Below are 18,468 nucleotides of genomic sequence, written 5' to 3' on the forward strand. Positions count from 1 at the left end.
AGTTCAAACACCACTCAGCAGCTGGGATGATGAGAGACTCAGCATCACTACGCTGTGCTACTACAACTACTTCCTCTCTTGATCTTTGCCCTCCTGCTCTAAAGGGATATTTCTTCTTTTGGTTCTTCTGGTGGTTTTTGTTATTTTTTGAAGTAGAACTTTGTAAGCAAACCATTCCTAAAAAAGCACAGAACATAATATTGTCAGATGGCAACATCAGAAAAGGTGCAAAATTACCACTGAAATGAGAAAAATCCAAGTACTTTGCTGCTAGTGATATCAGCAGCTCATTTTTCTCCTGTATAAACTGCAAAGCATTCCTCTCCCATCAACTGTGTTTGTGAAGCACCTCGGATTCAATGCAAAACACTTGACAGAAAAGGTGCTGGCCAAACCTGTCCATGTCAGCTTCTGGGAGGAGATCGTAGCAGCCCTCAGTGTAATCGTTCTGCAGGCTCTGGCGGTCGGGGAAGTAGTCGGTGGTAAGAGGGAGACATGCCGGAGTAGTGAGAGATTTCCAGTCCACTCCAACTGTACAACAGAAGCCTGGCACTACGGGGGGAGCAGACAGTGTCAGAACTGCCTCGTTGCATCATTGTGGGGAGACAATCAGGGCATATATGGTCACCCACGAAAAAATTGGGTGCGGAAGGAGATGGAAGTATGTGAAGAGGAGTGTTAAGAATGAAGGACAAGTGTGGAGTTGGCATCAAGACAACAGGAACAAAAAGGGGATGGAGTGGGGAGGGAAAAGGAAAGTGAGAGAGGAAGAAGGGAGGGAGAGAAAGAGACAGTTTGTTAAACAATGCAGTGCCACGTGCTAATTCAATCCCATCATGCAAACAGCAATCAAAGTTAATGCATTTAATTTTCTACTGATTGAAAGCTAAAGCCAAAATAGTCACTGCTCTGCCAAAATTACAGCAAGTTGGGTGCATTTACAAGTTATTAATAAAATAGGAGAACATTCCAAGTCTGAGCAAGAAAAATCAGACCAGCTTTGCATCCCAGATAACTGCAGAAGGAGTTGGGGATGAGCAGACAAAGAATGACAGACCAGCCTCCTTTTGGAATAGTATAGCAGCACAAAAGGGAGTATTTCTACAGTTATAAAAACAGAAGACAGATCCAGAGGAAGACCAGAAAAATATTAACTTGGAAAGAATCCTTTCCCACACATCTTCTGGAGTTATGTTGCAGATTCAAGATTACAGAGATCTAAAACTAGGCACTGAAAAGCCAAAGCTAACCAAATCATATCACCATTTCATTACTGCACTATTTTTTACCCTGCCTCGAGCAATGTGTAACAAGGCACTGGGCCAACTACTAGTTCTTCTCACAGAGGTCTTATAAAATTATTTTACTACGGAGATGTTAATGGGAAGAACACTGCAGAAGGAAATTACAAAGATCTGCTATAAAGATGTTTTCTTGAGCAGTCATGTGCTTGTTTCTGTATTAGACTAAGGTACACAATTCTCACTAAATGATACCAAACTCAGAAACTGACTGTGCTACTTCTGCTTCATTTGGCTGTGCCAAGTGAGCCTGTCATATTGAGAAGCAGATAAGAATTCCGTCACTTTAGGTTTCAATACAATAGCATGTGGTAAGAAAGGAATTTCAGACAGATGACGAACAGTTCATATATTCAGAGATGTGGAACTTCTATCAGTGAGACACTCAGAACAGGGAGAACCTGACACAGCAGCACAAAAAACTACTGCCAAAAGGCAAGCAGGCTCCTCAAGTTTCTTGCCTACCACCTCCTTATTCCTCTATTCATTTCCCTCTCAATCTTCACATCTATTTCAATTCTTTCCAAAACCTTCCTCCTGCTTACTTGGATCTGGAGAGTTAGAGACAGCATCTTCTGATGAATCCTTGTTCTGAGTTTTGAGGTTCATCCCTATAAGAAAGAAAAATACATATTTTCACTTTTTAAAATATTACACGTCATGCCCTTTAAAGAGCTCAGGATTCTGCATAGCAAAAAAAAAAAAAAAAAAAGATATATACCAAGACAACTAATGGGGAGAAAACGAGTCATGTAAAATTCCAGTATCAAGTGTTCAGTGACTCTAAATAAGCCCGAAGTATTAATTACGGGCAGTTTTAAAGGCCACAAGCATTTAAAGGAACAATTAAAAAAAACCTGACTTAGAACAGATGCATCCAGGAAATTGATACCAACATCATACCTGTTATTCTAAATAGCATTTACTAACAGAAAGGATGGTTATCTGCTTCCATTATGATGCTGCTAAAACAGCAGAGATGGCTCAAACTGGCATTCATCTTTCATCAGCTCCACTGATGCCATCTGCCACCTAGCTAGGGAATTGCAACAAGATTTATTTGCTCTGAACAACATCTACCACCTGCTGGATAACAGAGACACCATACTGAATGTCAGTGTAAACAGATGCAGCAGTTCTTTACTGTGAAGCACACATTGCAGCAAAACATGCTGTGGGCAGCAAAGGAGATTGGATTCACTGAGAAATCATATTTTTGGAAATAAAAAAAAAATAAGTGTTCTGTTTCATAGATGACTTAAACCATAAGGGAGAAACATAAGTCAAATCACTGAGTCACACTACAGCAGCCACAGATGGCTGAGGGGGTTCAGTCAGGGAAGGCACCCATAATGACTTTCATAAAGACAGACACAGATCAACCTCCACCACATACATGATTTATGTCCAACCTACAGCCATGAAATGTTTCTATAAAATGCAAGGATGTTTGTTGTTTAACAGTACATCCAGCAAATTATATCCAGCAGCTGAAATGCAGCTTAGACTTTGTTCTGGCAATTGCTATCTGGAATGCAGAAAAAGCAAAGGACAAAAATGAAATCAGTTCAAATGAAACCTAAAGAAGGAAATAATGGAAATCACTTTCAATGCAGCTACATGAACAGGACAAGACAAACATGAAAACTAAGCCTGCTAACAAAACACCCTCACGACTCTGCAATGTGTGACCATTGGGGAAAAACATAATTGTTTTTAGTCAAATGCAATTTCAAAGGGTGAACTTTTTTTTAATACCAATTTGAAGATTTTTTTTTTTTTTTTTTAAGTTCTGAAAGTTATAGGACAAAAGATAAATTAAAAATTCCATGTAACCTATCTGAAAAGAACGTGCCTAAAATCAAAAGATATATATATATATATATATAGTCAGGCAACACAACCAAATGCTACTGGGACATATTAATCCAGTTACAGGACTAAAAAAAAAAAATCCACAAACAAACCAGAACAATTTCTACTAAGGCAAGTCTCTGGGTAGGGTAAGAAACACAGCATTAATCTTCAACTGAAAGCACAGACATGAGCCTACTCTTTAAAATGTGATTAAATATTTTGGGCTATGTGAGTAACATTTGGTGTGAGCAGCACTGTGTTCTGAGTGCTTAAAATCTGGAGAAAGTGCTTTGCTAAGTAACAAGAAGAAATGCCAGAAAGTACTAAATTCCAGAATCTTCCATGCACAACAGAGCTGCAGCTTTACAGATCCTCTCAAAACCCTGATATGACAAACTTTATTGTTTTTAAAGATACAAGCTGATGGAATAGAAATGCTCGAATTTGTTACTGCAAATAATGATATCTAAAGGAAACCACACACGGAAAAAGAGCTCTGAACAAATCCAGTGTATATTTAGTTATTTTTTTTTGTGTCCACTCATCAGTGCTTTGCTACTACAGAACTAAGCTACTGCCTGAGAGTTTATGGTATGCCAACAATGAGCAGCTTTTCATTCTGAGGTTTATAATATAGAACTAGAAAGTAGAGATACATCAAAAAAGATGCATTTCCTCAGAGTTGGAAATGGTTTCTTCTATTGTTGGTTCTTTTATGTGTAATGCCTGGTTCACCTACTTCCCATGCTTCCTGGCTGCACTACTGTTGCTGTCGATAAGGGCCCTGTCCCAAACACAAAGCTCTGCCACTGCTGTGTTATACCTGCACCATTGCTGCCAGCCAGACCGTTGGAATACTCCTCTGTGCCACTGAAGCTCAGGAAGGAGGCACCGTCACCTGGATGCCGAGAAGTGCTGTGCCTAGAGAAAACCAAAGCAGCCTGTATTTCAGCACAAATACTTGCCACACTCATGACATTCCATGCTTTTAATTACCAGCAACCAGCCTGCCATCCTAACTGAGCTCTCACAACCGTGCTCCTCCTAATGATGTTTGCAGAGATGGCAGCAGGCACAAAAAACAGTACTGAGCAATAACCAGTGTACTGTCTTCACAGAATGGTAGAGAGCTAGAGATGCACATACGCCTCCCCCAGAGAAAAAAACTTAGTTTTTACTGAATCTGATTTCACAGCCCAGAAAGTCAGCATTCCAGACTAAGGAAATTGCTTTGGATGAGTGTGTCATCCACAGAGACCATGAAAAGATTCAAAGAAAGTACTATCAAGAATAAGACAGCACGAGACATGAGTGTTAAGATCAGAAATTTTAAAACATTATGAAGTAATAAGAAGGCAATAATCTTTTATTTACAGTAGAATTATGGCACAAAGACTGTGAGGATGATATAATGTAAAAATTATGCAACACACAAAGGGGTGAGAGTATGCCAAAGGATAGCACACAATGTAAGCCAGGATAACAACCTCCCTACAAAAGAAATGAAAAATGCTTGAAAGAAAACTAGACTGAAGTTTCCTGAAGGACTGTTCAAAGGCAGCACGGGAATAAAAACCCTGAAAATTCAGAAGGCAGAGGATAGCATGTGCTCCTCACCTTGCACATTCTGAAACAATATGGAACACAAACTTCTACAGGCAAGAGGAAAAATATCAAAATTATTGATAAATTATTATTGGCAATTCTGAGTTGTCTAGGATACCAAAATGGTTTTTTTCATAAACAATATTTAATAAGCATAGAGTGAAAGACAGACAAAACGTCTTCAATAAAAGAATTACCAGGCAAACACCAGGTAAGAGAATATCTGGAGATTGGAGAGTAACTGTGCAGCTCGATAAATGGCTTACATCTAGTGAAGGACCTAATTTCTCTCACTGTAAAATCAGCTTCCCCACTACCAAACCATATCCTGTGACGCTGGGATCTCACTTCTCACAGCCAACAGTCAATACAGATTCCCAACACTGACCAAAGCTTGTTTTTTAAGAAAAAATTGTTTTGAGAACACATGTACTTTCATTTGCAATCCACTCCTGATGTTTATCGTGGCTTCTCATGAGCACAGGGAATACAGGAATGAATGGACAGGTCTGGAAGTGTTCAGCAGTTACTGGGAGGCAAAGCTATGTCTTATCCTTAAAAATGTTCTGTTCTGGCATGAGTCTCAGCTACTGGGATAAGGAATCAAGAGTTAAACACAGTCTCTAATAATCCAAATTTGAATGAATCCATTAATAATGCTTTGTATTGCTCATGCATTGCAAACTGTGATAAGCTACTGTCTTCCCCAAGCTCGAGTAGGTAAACCATTTCCAGACTTGCCAGAAGAGCCAAAATAGAAGTACATGCTGCATTTGATGCAGCACATTATTAAACTTTCAGATGACAGCCTATAACATAGAGAGAATTTTAATGGAAAAGGATGTTACTGCAAAGAGTACCCAGATCCATCCTGAGGACCTCACCTGCCAGCTGCCTCGTGATAAGCCAGCTCCAGCAGCTCAGCAGAGGAGTGTGTCAAATCCTGCTGCCCACTGTCCTGCATTTCTGCCATATTCTGTCGAGTTTGGTGATGAATTTGGATAGCTTCTCCTGATGGACCTACAGTTACAGTTTGATCATTAATTCACTTCATCTGCCTTGATTCTTCATTTGTTTTCATTCACTCATACTCCTTTTGCCAACACCTCTGCTTTAACAAGTCCATACACCTAGCACAGCCTCTGTTACACCAGAGTACTTCAAGTCACCAGATTTCACACTGGTTCCCTTGTTGGATGAAGAAGAAAATTCCTAGCTGTGTAACATGCTATGAAACAGACTTACCCACAGGAAAAGTGTGCATCCAGCGCCTCCTGTTAGATGTAAGCTTCATGGGCATGCGTGATGGAGCAAATGGATTGATCAGTGCTCTCTGGGGTGTGTATCCCCCAGGCCGAATGTGTAGCATGGATTCTGCACTGCCAACATGGAACCTCCCTGGGGCACTGGAGTCACGTTGCTGAGACTCCAGCATGTTCTCAAGGACATCTAGAAAGCACAACTTAAAGTCAGTGTGAGATCAGCCCAGTAAAAGAAAGCGATTTGCTACAGTACATAAAGACCCCCCAGGGTAAGTGGGAACAAGGAGAGCTGAGGAATAAGCAGGGAGAGATGCTGAAATCAATTTCAATCTAGTCTGTAAGTTGCAACAAACAAGAAAGGGTACAGTTTCGCTTGCCATTACAGCATTTCTGTATAGTGTCACTTTATACTCAATAAAGCCAACTATGCTAAGTCAACTATGAAAAATTACTCAGAGCTTTGAGAATTCCTGAGGAAACAAAGCAAAAGACTGAAAAGACATACAAAAAACTTCAAGATGAGCACAAAGACACAGCAGAAGCCACAAGTGAGTAACGTATACATTTTCTGAAACGTTCAGATTTGGCCACTTAAATACGAAATTATTTCCAGAAGACACTGGGACACAAGATCTCAGCAAGCTAGCAGGTAGTCATTACTCTTCAAGGTAGAACATAAATGCAGTTATTTAGGAATAGGAGGAACAAACTAGATGATTAAGTAGCATTTGCCCTGTTCAACAACCAGAAAACTCCAAGAGAAGGGATAGTCTTATTTAGCACTGTACATTGCTTATCAGAACATGTGAAAAATTCCAGTTACTCTGATCATTCCTTCCCCATCCTGTTCTACACACATCCCCAAGCAGTGCACGTCCTCAGCTGAGCCACAACACCACCCTTCAGACTAAAGGAGTAACAAAAATACAAGAGTATCTATCTTTACATTAACTGACAGAAGGGGGAGAATGCGTGAAAAGGTAAATGAGACATAAAGTTCCCTATGTGATAGCAGGTCCACACCAGTAAATCCTATTCCTATAGGAAGGCAAATTATCAGACAGAAATAAATGAAAAATAAAAGCATGGAGAGCCTTCAGGGACAGAATTCTACTGATCAAGCAATTGCAGGGGGAATGCAATTTACCCAGAAGTGGGCTTATGAAGCTATCACATACTAAGAACAAAATTAAGTTAGAAGAGTAAAAAAAGGGGCGACTGTCATCACTGCTAACACACTGAGACAGCTCAGCAGTACTGTCACAAGGAAGGACTCAGAAAGTGACTCTTAACAATAGTAACTACCATAGAGAGAAGTTACAAGCAGGGTCCCCCAGGGCTCATTACTAAGGCCAGCTCTCATTTCACAGATTACAGGTGACCTGGATGATAAAAATTTACTTGTGTATGTCCACATTTGCAGATAGGCACAGGAGAATAGTCAAATATTAAGGAAGCAATAGGCAAGGGAAAAGAACACATCAGTATCGGGACACTTCTATTTAGGACAAGCCAATTAAAGAAATGCAATGGAAATGGACAAGGATAAAGAGAGAATGCATACCCAGACATAGCTGGAACACATAAAAGCTGTATCACGACTGCCAGAGTGAGCACATTTTCCCTGTGTTGACCTGGCAGACCAACGTGACCTTTGATTTTCTCTTTCCCCTCACCACCTAAGGTATTTTCCATCTGCCTCAGGCTGACCTCTGGTGCTGGTATAGCCCAAAGAGCTGCTGACTTCATACTGATGCAGGTGAGGTCGTGGGATCATCAGGATGTTGGAGATCTTGCCCAGTGAGCTGTCATCAGAAGCCTGGCTCCTCACCTCCTCTGGGGGCAGCGTGCGGCTCTGCAGAGAAGGGCTGCATGAGACATCATAGGAACTAGAGCTCTTTCTGGTACGACTTTCTCTCTCCCTCACGGATCTGCTGAAAAGAAATAGTTACGTGCAGTAATAAGAAAAAAGGGAGAATTCATTCCAGAATTATAAAGGGGCTTGAACAAGCTCAAGTCATGTAAAAGACTCAACAGTTGAGTGCAAAAAAAAGACGACTAAAAGGAAGCTACCTCTACGTTTCGGCTATTTGGATACAAAATACTTGGTGCATTATGCAGTAAGCTCACACTCTCCCCATATTTCTCCAAGTACATTATGCATCAAGAAACACACCAGAACATCACTGCTCTCAAACTGGTACACTCACAGTCCTCTTACCTAAAAGTGGTGCAGCGCTGAGCTCTGGATGGACCTGGTAGTCTGAACACCTGGGCATCATAGCCATCGTAATCAACCTGGATGGGCAGGGCGTTCTCAGCATCTTTTGGAGCTCCTAATGCTGAAATAAAATCATACAGTTCTGGAACCGCCTTCAAGAATGCTCAAGAACTGCAGGGCAGAAGCATCCAACTCACACCTCTAAGAAACAGCTCTTCCAAAAGAAACTGCGTGTAAAAATGATGAGCAGAAGAGCTGGAAAGGATGCTCACTCAGTCATCAATGTCTGTGCCTCTGAATCTGAGTTGCTAAGGCCCCAGTATCTTTCCCACATACAGCCAAGGGATTAAGTACTCAATAAACCAATTCTTGTATAAACAGATGCCTCGGATCACTTCAAGAGAGAAGTGCATATTTTAAAACCATCTTTGCAAGAAATGACAACTTCTCTTTTAGAACACATATTCCTGAAATTAGGTGGTATTAGCAGAATGCAGGCTTCTTCCACTGCAATTCTATGGCCATATCACTGACAGCACCTCAAGCCAGCAAATGTAGTCCTGTGCACTTCTCATGAATGGCAGTGCAAACACAGCCTGGCCCACCTATTTCTCTAGCCAGTGACAGGCACCTAGGACAGAAACTGCTGCCTCCCTCCATTGTAGTTATTTGTCTAGAATGCAAATCATATATTAACATCCTGGGTAACAGCTGTGTGCTTTTCAAGTTCTTCTGCAATAATTGTCCCTTCCAGCATCTCATCAGAAATGTTTTTGCTGTTAATGTCAGTCTTACTACAGCTGTTTGTTAGTTAGGGAGACAATGTGATAGATCATTCCAGAAGAGGATTACTCACAGGCATCTCGGCTATTTTTTGTTTTCTCAGTCATTGGCTGGAGGGTCCAACAAAGGAGTTGTGAAGGAAGAAATAAGGAAAAAAACAACAGTCAGCATATTGTAAGGAAATACCCCAGTGTGATAAAGCATCAAATTCAAGCTCACTGAAGCAGCCATACCATGTCAGAAGTATAAAAGACTATATTATATAAAGTACAAAGCATTTCTCACCTAGGTTAATCCTAGGACGGACTGATCCCAACAAACTAGTCCCTCATGCACAATCCCTACAACATCCATTTACAGATTTGTTTGCAATGTCTTTCAAACAAAGAAATGTAGTGACTACTGTTCCAATATTAACATTGCTAGGATTGGATGCTTGGCTGAGAGATGATTTCTGACAGATAATCAGAAAGATACCTACTTTTCTTCCTGCCAGTTTGATCCGTGGAGTGAAGCTGTTACACTGAAGCTGGCTTTTGGATGTGTAGAAACTGAAAGACAGGATAGTTCAGCTGTCTTCTAGGAACTGAACATAGTTGCACAACCACATAGCAGACAACCTATGAATTTGAGCCAGTTATTTGAGGGAAAAAAAGGGTTTATCTCTCTTTGCCTAAGACAACATCTGAAAAACACCGGCAGATGGTTAAGGAGAGAGAAACTACTTTTTTCCTTAAAGACCAGCCTTAGAATTTCATATAATCTCAGTCTTGACCTCCTCTTAATGTATTAAAGTCTGCATTCCCCAGTTTGTTTCCTTCTTTCTACAGAAGATATCAACTTTCACTGTCTATAGAGTACTGCACAGTTCACATGATTCTTTCCCTAATTTACATGACAGTAATGATCACATGAACTGCTTGAAAACTAAGGATCTCCTCCCAGTTGTGGTAATTATTCTTTAAGATCTGTTCTTATCACCTGAATCTTTTAAATCCTGCCCTGTTATAAGCCATCAAACAGCTCTTTCATCTAAGGAAAGGACCAAGTGCCTTCCAGCTACTTGAAAAGACTGGATATACACAACGCTTGAATGGTTATTGGTCAGGACAGCCATACAATGCATGAAGATAAAACGAAGTATTAAAAGAAAAAAAAAAGTTCTGCTGCAGAACAGGGGTTGTAGAAGCTGCTTTTGTTCTGATCTCTAATGGTAGAGAAAGAGCAGAGGGTATTATGACACAATGTTTAACAGAAAGCAGAAAAAAAACCTACCATGCCTTGGGGTAAAGCTGAGCCTGTGTTTCCTGTAATTGCCTTAATATTTATCCATGCTATTCACATGCTCTTTACCTGTAACTATTCACTGGAGATGTACTTATTTTCCCTAATAATCAATTTAGTTGAAGTGACAGTAATTTTTCTAAGCTTCCTGACTTACTTAAATCATAATTTAAGGCTACAACTCAGCTGGAAAGAGAGCTTAAGATCAAAACTTTTTCCTCTTCAAATTGCCTATCACATCTGACATTGAAATAATGACCAGAGTTCTGCAAGAACACCCTTAGTTCTGCAAGACTACTGTCCCTGCTTTGCAAGCAGAGCAGCAGAAATAAACAATGGCAGAAGAAAGAGAAATCAGAAGAAGTACAGAGAAGAAAGCATAGCACAGATATTTTGCAAAGGCTGTTATCTCCTGAAAAACTTTAAGAGCTCACCTACCTATGGTTTATCCAGTGTGGAATATTGTAGTCATCACCCAGCCTGGAATCCCCAGGTCCACAGCGATTATGGAGCTGTAAGAGGAAGTCAAGGCAAAGCAACCAGTAGTGTCTGTCACAAAGTAACATTCCTTCTAGGAACAGAGAAGGGAGGAACAGTACCTTAAAGAGTGGTACAGCATGCAGTGGTTGCTCTCCCATGCATACCAAGTCCACACCAATCCCTGTAAACAAATAACAGCAGAGTTCAGCTATCGACCATTCAGGACTGATAGACTATGTCAGAACAGACCACATGCTTTGTATTCACAATAGATTTTAAAAACATGATTGCACTGCAAATAGTAGCGAGCAATCCCATGGTATGGCTACAGACCCAAACCACCTGTGGGAATATCCAAAGTGTTTCTTCTAAACTAACATAAATCATGAAGGATAATTCTGCAAGGGGAAGGTCTGCGTGGACTGATGAAGTGCTCCACTATCACTGAAACAAATCAATACCTGCAAGTTCTCTAAAAACCAAATCATTTCAACAGTGTAGACACAAGCCCTCCAGTTATGACCCCTCTTTCCCGAGTATAAAAGTTACAACTACTATTTCAGCTCAAGAAAAGGGCAGAACTTTTCCAAATATATCTGTTATTCTTCACAGAAGTGACTGGTTATTTACCATTGTCTATCATCCGCTGCTTGGTCAGAATCATAAGGAGGCGATCGACTTCAAACACACCCACACCAGGGGTGATGACCACAGACATCTGGCCAGTCCGATCAAAGTTCCTGTTTATGTAATGCTTGTCGAACACTACGAGGAGGAAACAGGGAGTACTTCATCAAAAAAAGATGCTGGATGTATTTCTCAAAGCAACGGAGTTGACTCTCTATTGGTAAAGGTATTAAACAAGTTTCCACAAAGCACATGTGAAAGTTAGGACTTGTACGTAGCATTGTTCAATCAGTAATATAAATAAAGCTATGGCAAGTATGGGCAGAAAAAGAAAGCAGGAACTGGATACCTAAAAAGGGGTCTTTTTTCATATGCTTAGTGTTCTAACATCTCAAAAAAAACAAATCAACAACAACAAAAAAAACACAGACCAAACAAACAAAAATATCCAGTGCTTCAAAAACAAGCAAACCCCACCTATATCATAAACCCCTCCTACACCATAACATAAAGGCCATTACTGATCACTAACATGCTGTGCTCCCCCTCTCATGTAAATACAGCCATTCACAGGATAGAAACATCCGATGTAGAGTCACAAAAAAGCACATCTTTTGGGATTCCTTCCAGACACTTAAATCCATCTATCTGCTAAAAAAAGATGGATCACCTTGAGCAAGGAACAGTTGATCAACTTGCTTTTGAAAGGCTTACAGAATTAAAAAATTCAATTTCTATTGCAAGAAGTTTGCACACAGACACACAGCTAGGAGAAACGTTTTCATCTGAACAAAGCCCTGCATTGGTTCCTGAACCACCCAACACTCAGTTATGCGAGTCACTGTTTTTTCCAAAGACACACATTAGACACTTTCTTCTGAAGCAGAAAATGACAGTTTAACCACTTCATATTTCTCTCTCCTCACTGGTGTTAAAGAACAGGCAGGAGAAGCCCACAACCATTTACTTGCACCTGTTTTAGTGGCTCCTCCTCTGAACATTTTTATCTGTTGTTCATAACTTACCATTGAATGAAAGATTTATGGCCTCCAAGTAGTTCCCTTGTGCTGATGTAGAATTGAAACCTGGAGGAAAGCCCTCTGGACGAGCGTTCAGAAGGAAAAAATAAATCAATTGTAACTGCATTGGTCTTAAGGCCTATTACCTCAACAAATTACAGGCAAAAATGGTGCACCTCACAGAAAGATCTGAGCAAAATAACTTACTCAGGAGAGCACTTAAGTAGTGCAATATCAGACTACAACCAAAGCTGGAGTTTACAAATAGTTTTCCAAAAAAAAAATTTTTTTTAAGTGGATAAAAGCCCAGGAAAGGGTATTCCTTCACCTGCTTGCTCCAGTCGTACCAGCACGGGATACTGGATGAAAAGCTTTTTAATGGTCACAAGCAATGAGGTCCACTCTTCTCGTCTCTCATTCTGAACTACAACTCTAGAAAGAGCACAGTTCAGTAAGTATCATGAAAGGAATACAAACCATACTCACACCCAAGGGGAAGACTAACATAGCAAACAAAATCATGCAGTCACAGAATGGAAAGTGCTGCCACTTTCAGACATACATGTTTTTCACAATCTTAATTCCTAGCAAGGTCCTACAGCTAACAACACGATGTTCTCCACAAGGGTTGTACACACACTGTGAGACAGGTGAAAGAACAGGGAAGAAGACATACTTGTAAAAATCTTCATAAAACCTTCCCTCATGATCCTGCCGGATTGATGCACGATGTGTTTCAGGAAACTCATCTGAAATGGAGGCAGCAGCAGCTATTACAGTGCATTCTCATACAGAAATGCCTATTGTCTTTTCTAGCAGGGAATGGTTAACTCCCACTGGAGAAGAAAATCTCTGATAAATATTACTTGTCCCTCACAACATTTAAATTGCTTTTAAACCAACGTGACAGCTTGAGTACAAGGAAAAAAATTTGCCACATATTCCTCCAAGTACAGTTTTTACTGCAGTACTGTCATGACAATGGTTGTGTATCCATTGTGCTTGCTAGGGAACACTTTTGACATGGGCATAAAAAACAGCAGAAAGAGTCTTTGCCAGACACTAAAAATCTCTGATGAGAGAAGAAAGGTTAAAAACAGTAACAAAAAAATATGGAATTGACTTACCTATACATTTTGCTTCATAAAACGTTCTAGAAAATAGAACCACTGTCACTTCATGGCTACAATTCTTCTCCTGTCCGGGAAGAACAGAAAAAAAAACTTTCACACAAAAAAGGGTCACGCTCAGTAGATACACATATAGTAACACCCTCTATACCTCACAAGTAGGACCTAGATAAAAGTGTACTGCTGTATTTATGTATAGGCAGAAAGACTGTGCATGCCTCTATGAAATAACATAAAGCTCTGTCCTGAGGAATCTGTTCTGCTGGGCTATAGTGCATTAAATGGAAGCATCCTCCATTAGTCTTAAAGCAACTCCCCTCTGTAGTTACCAGGATACAAGATTTCTGTGTAAAAAAACACAGCTGATTCAATCTGTTTGCTTTTATAAACGTACTCACTGACAGCAATTTGGTACTGTTATTTCTTATTGTTCAGATAGATGCTCCTAACAATTCCACGGAAACAAGGCACTAACCTCACTGAACAGTTATAGTGCTAATACACACAGTGGAATTAATGAGCTGGAAAGAGCATACTGGCCATCCCCTGCAAAAGGAAAAGCTTGAAAAGCCCTGGTCTGAGAGCCCCCAGATCACCCAGGCCCATATCCAACATGGTATATTAGTATCAAAAATAGAACAGAAGCCTTATACACATCATGCAGTGCTCCCAGTAAATCTCCAGGGGAAAAAAAACACAATGAAAATGAATTAAACCTGTAGTTCTTTACATTTGTGAGCATTATGAGCTATACTTTGCACAGATGTTACACATGTAGGGTTTCGGGCTCTTTTGCCTTGCCTAGCTATCCTTCCAATTTAGACTGCAGATTTTGTATGTCTTGAGTACTGTTACAGTTCTCTTATTCACATCCATAGAAATCTGCTGCCCCAGGCTTTCTCCACAGCTGCGTGGCTAAAAGGATTTTAGCCTCCAATCCTACCCTCTCCCCTGTCAACAGCAGCTGCACCTTGCTGTGAGCCAAGGCGTGCACTGAAACAGGAGATGGCTCTTTGTTGTTTGGCTGTGAAAAGATAGCGAGGCTTTGTTTGTTTGTTTTAGAGAACACCACTTCCGAGAGCTTGCACACCACCAGTGGCCACATGCTAAAAGACAGCAACACAACTGGATTCCATAATGCCAGGGAACCATTCGGAATTAAGTCCTGGAACAAAGACTGTGCAGAACAAACTTGAGTTGCACCTGCATCACACATACAGTGACTTAAGGCCAGTCAGACCTGCCACCCAAACCAACCAACTGCAAGACAACACCACAGCAGATACAACAGAGCAGTACTGGAGCCACCTGCACACACGATTTACCAGCTGACCTACAGTAACCACTCTTCTGATGCCCAGGAGCCATCTCTCATGCTCTTGTAAACCTTAGTGCTGCCTGACACAATATGGGCCTTCCTCAAACAGGCAGCTCAATGGATTCACGAAGATGGCACTGACATCTTATTTCAGAACAGGATGAACTTGAGCAGCTATTTACCTTCCATTTTGTGAAGAGGTCAGCAAGGAAACCATTCACAGCTTTCTCAAAGTACAAGTCCCCTGCAAAGTAAACACACCCAAACATCAAACAATAGCAAATACTTCAATTACAAGCTGTATTTAACACTGAGATTCTAGGAGTCATTTTTTATTAGGATCAGAGCAGAGTAATTTGCTTTGTGCACACTGAATGCTAACAATACTAAAGAGGGCATAAAAAAAGATTTAAAAGCAGGATTACGTTTCAGATGATTTAAACAAAACTGTTGTATTGTCACACAGACCTGACCTTTACATCCATTCTTCCAACACATTTACAACATGCTGGGAAAGCATCTGTACTATCTTTTAGAAATAGCATTCACAACTGATCCCCTGCTCTGCTTTGAAAAGCTGCCCAGCTACATATGCCTAAGCACATGGTCAAAGGAAGGGGTAAGAGAGCTGCTAAAGAACTAAGGCAGAAAAAAAACAGGGCAATGACAGAGCTAAGTAACTCATTCTAACCTCTCGAATTTTGAACACTTTTTGAATTTTGAATACTTTTAGCAACCCTCCCCTGAGCTAAAGGCAGGGCTCTCCCATCCAGCCTATGTCAAGAGAAATCTATAGTATCGAGACATTCTTTGCATGGGACTTCCATTCATTTCTGTTTTCAGGGTTCCAAACCCTCATCACCAAATGTTCAAGACAGAAAAACCTTTCCAAGTTTCATACTCAAGCTGGTCCCTTTGAATTAGTAGCTGAGATAACGGCAGCCAGCCACTACAGTAAGAACAGGAAAATTATGGGGCACCCAGGAGAAAGAAAGCGTGGCACTGTGAATAAGGATCTAAGAGAACACCACAGCGTACCTCAGAGCAATGCCTATACCAAAGGTGGGATATTTTAGTTTTCTAGAAGTGGTAGAAAGGTATCATAGTGGCTGTTTTCTAGTAGCAGCAGAAAGGACAGCTGCAGTCATGCACAATCACAACCAGGCAAGCCAGTTAAACACGTACCATAGATATCAAAATCCCACATTTCACAGCTCATCTGGATGAAAATATAAACCATGGCAGAAGTGGAGCGGAAGACCACCTGCAGGGGAATTAAACATCTTTCAAACAAGGTACATTCACTACAAGTTCCAAATGTGGAAATTAATTACCAAGTAACTGATATGACTGTGCCCAATGCACTGTGAGGAATTCCCCCTCCAAGGGAAGAGCAATCAGTGAAGAACAGTTGAACTTCACTGATCACTCATTCCCCTGAATTTGCTGCCATTTTTCAACTCGCTACAAAACCAGCTCATGTGATCCATTCAAATCCGTCAGCAGGATAGAATTAACAAAAAGCTAGCAAGAGAAAAGACTTCTTTTTCTTTACTCTCCAAAATCTTACCCGTGTGTCCTCACTGATGTATCCACAAGTGACTTTCTCACTCTTAACCCACAGCTCACCTGCTTGTGCCCTGGAAGAAAAAAAGTGCACAATATTTATTAACTAGAGTGAATATGAAGATCACAGAATCAACATTTTCCTAACTGTATATTTCTCACCAATAGCTGGAAACGCTACAAACATAGCTAAGCTTAAAGCACTTCTCTTCACACTTGGCTCTGAGGGCAGAGGTTTCTGTGCTGCTCTCTAATTTTCCCATATCCAGAAAAAAATGAACATAACACACTGACCTGATACCTGCAAATTCCACCTTCTGGGTGACATATGCACACGTGCTGACCTATGAAAGAACAGTTACAGGTGTTAACAGAACAGTGGGCTTTGAGAGAGCAGACAGATTAGCAAAGAAAACAAACAAGCAAGCAAAGTGCTCAAGCACCAGACTTGGGCCATAAAAACATGAAAACCAGAACCTCTCAAATGCAGCATGGAAAACAATTTTTAATAGGAGCTGAAATTGACTGGATTCTTCTCTCTAATTCACTGCTCCTATAGGAGTCAAAAACTGTGCTTCAGATGCAGAAACAAAAAAAATAAAAATCTGATGGTTACTTATTAAGCAGTACTATCAGAGAGAGAATACTGCAGCATTTCTGTTTGAAAGACATTTGGATTCAATTCCTTCCTAAGGTAGTAAACCATTAAAATTCAGAACATGAGAAAAAAAAATACTAAGCAGCATTTTCAGTATCCAAAGCAGTAACTAACATTACTGCAACAGAATAGGAAATTATGGGAGTGTCATTTTTTTTCCTCATTATTTACATACACTTCTCCAACACTAACATACCACTTAAAGCTGAAGTTCCACAGGAGCTGCTGACACTGATCATCATCTCTCTCTGTAAAAAGCTTATTTTCTTCTACAGTCAGCAAAGAAAAACGTCTATAATATTCTCAAAATCACCTCCACCCTACAATGAGGGCAGCATGGGCCTTACCAAACTTTTCTTCAGTCGCCACATATCCCCACGGCCAATATACTGATCTTTAAAAGTCAGTTCCACCAAGTCCAAGGTCACTTCCTGGGAAATAGAGGAAAAGCATTGATTAGATTTTATTGTTGTTTCCAACACAGCACCTTTCTGTTCTGCTAAGAGCCAAATGTTACATCGAGGGCTGTTCTAAGCAAGTCAGTACTGCCAACAGCTGCAAGACAAAGAGGAAATCCCATATGAACAGCCACCAAAGTTGTGCACGTACCTGAAACAAAACTGCATCACAGAAAAAGACCCAAGACTATCTGTACTACAACTCTCAGATCAAACCAAAAGCACAAAAATCAAATTCCACTCCTCACAGCATTAAGGAAATGCAGTTCCTGCATATTTTTTGTCATGTATTGAATAACAACTCCAACTGAAGCTCTTCATACAGATGGACATTTACGAGAGATGCCTCTTTTACAAGGTACTCTAATATCAAATAATGAAAATCCATGGCTTTTCTTTGGACCGGGGCACTTACGAGTTTCTCTTCCCTCTGCTGAGTTATTCTGAATTGCTAGAAGGAAAATGTAATTGAAATGTCTAAATTCTTATCAACCAGGTCCAAAAACTTCAAAAGGAATGTTGAGATAGTGGGGAGAGAAGAAAGGGACCCATACAAACACATAAACAGTGCAAGAGCCCAAGCCTCACTTTCTTCAGAACGATGGTAAAAGATGCTTCCACTAAAAATTAAAAAAAGCTTTTTTCTTTCCCCCAACACTACTATAAATGGAAGTTTACAGAGCCCCAATATGACCTAACAGATGGAAAAAAATTGGAAAGCCACACACCTTTGGGTCAACAACATTCACATGGACATCCTGGTACGGCCGCAGTCGGAAAACCTGTGCAACAGTCTGATCCACACTTATCGTTTCTGCCACAGCAAGGAGAAAGGACAGAGAACACAACCAGAAAGTGTCAAGCATTTACAGGTACAAAAGCAATATAATGAGGTCATC

General features: G+C 40.4%; 1 protein-coding gene across 7 annotated transcripts in view; it reads right to left on the bottom strand.

Moving 5' to 3' along the window:
• Positions 1 to 18,468, bottom strand: part of DEPDC5 (DEP domain containing 5, GATOR1 subcomplex subunit) — a 42,528-nt gene that overhangs the window by 21,475 nt on the left and 2,585 nt on the right. For 3 of the 7 annotated variants that reach the window (XM_010720279.3, XM_085238187.1, XM_010720273.3), the window contains exons 5-26: positions 18,298 to 18,383; positions 17,459 to 17,542; positions 16,748 to 16,797; positions 16,458 to 16,527; positions 16,073 to 16,151; positions 15,070 to 15,131; positions 13,567 to 13,636; positions 13,116 to 13,188; positions 12,768 to 12,871; positions 12,446 to 12,520; positions 11,424 to 11,558; positions 10,913 to 10,974; positions 10,752 to 10,825; positions 9,511 to 9,580; positions 9,103 to 9,139; positions 8,247 to 8,367; positions 7,736 to 7,959; positions 6,009 to 6,212; positions 5,648 to 5,783; positions 3,982 to 4,079; positions 1,847 to 1,912; positions 396 to 579 (exon numbers count right to left, since the gene is read on the bottom strand). In XM_010720279.3, coding sequence (XP_010718581.2) covers positions 396 to 579; positions 1,847 to 1,912; positions 3,982 to 4,079; positions 5,648 to 5,783; positions 6,009 to 6,212; positions 7,736 to 7,959; positions 8,247 to 8,367; positions 9,103 to 9,139; positions 9,511 to 9,580; positions 10,752 to 10,825; positions 10,913 to 10,974; positions 11,424 to 11,558; positions 12,446 to 12,520; positions 12,768 to 12,871; positions 13,116 to 13,188; positions 13,567 to 13,636; positions 15,070 to 15,131; positions 16,073 to 16,151; positions 16,458 to 16,527; positions 16,748 to 16,797; positions 17,459 to 17,542; positions 18,298 to 18,383 — 2,164 coding nt within the window. The remainder of the gene's footprint in view (positions 1 to 395; positions 580 to 1,846; positions 1,913 to 3,981; positions 4,080 to 5,647; positions 5,784 to 6,008; positions 6,213 to 7,735; positions 7,960 to 8,246; positions 8,368 to 9,102; positions 9,140 to 9,510; positions 9,581 to 10,751; positions 10,826 to 10,912; positions 10,975 to 11,423; positions 11,559 to 12,445; positions 12,521 to 12,767; positions 12,872 to 13,115; positions 13,189 to 13,566; positions 13,637 to 15,069; positions 15,132 to 16,072; positions 16,152 to 16,457; positions 16,528 to 16,747; positions 16,798 to 17,458; positions 17,543 to 18,297; positions 18,384 to 18,468) is intronic. The other 4 variants (XM_010720281.3, XM_010720277.3, XM_010720275.3 and 1 more) reach the window with 3 other exon arrangements.

The sequence above is a fragment of the Meleagris gallopavo genome, chromosome 17 (genome assembly GCF_905368555.1).
Source record: "Meleagris gallopavo chromosome 17, MGAL_WU_HG_1.1, whole genome shotgun sequence".
Taxonomy (NCBI): domain Eukaryota; kingdom Metazoa; phylum Chordata; class Aves; order Galliformes; family Phasianidae; genus Meleagris; species Meleagris gallopavo.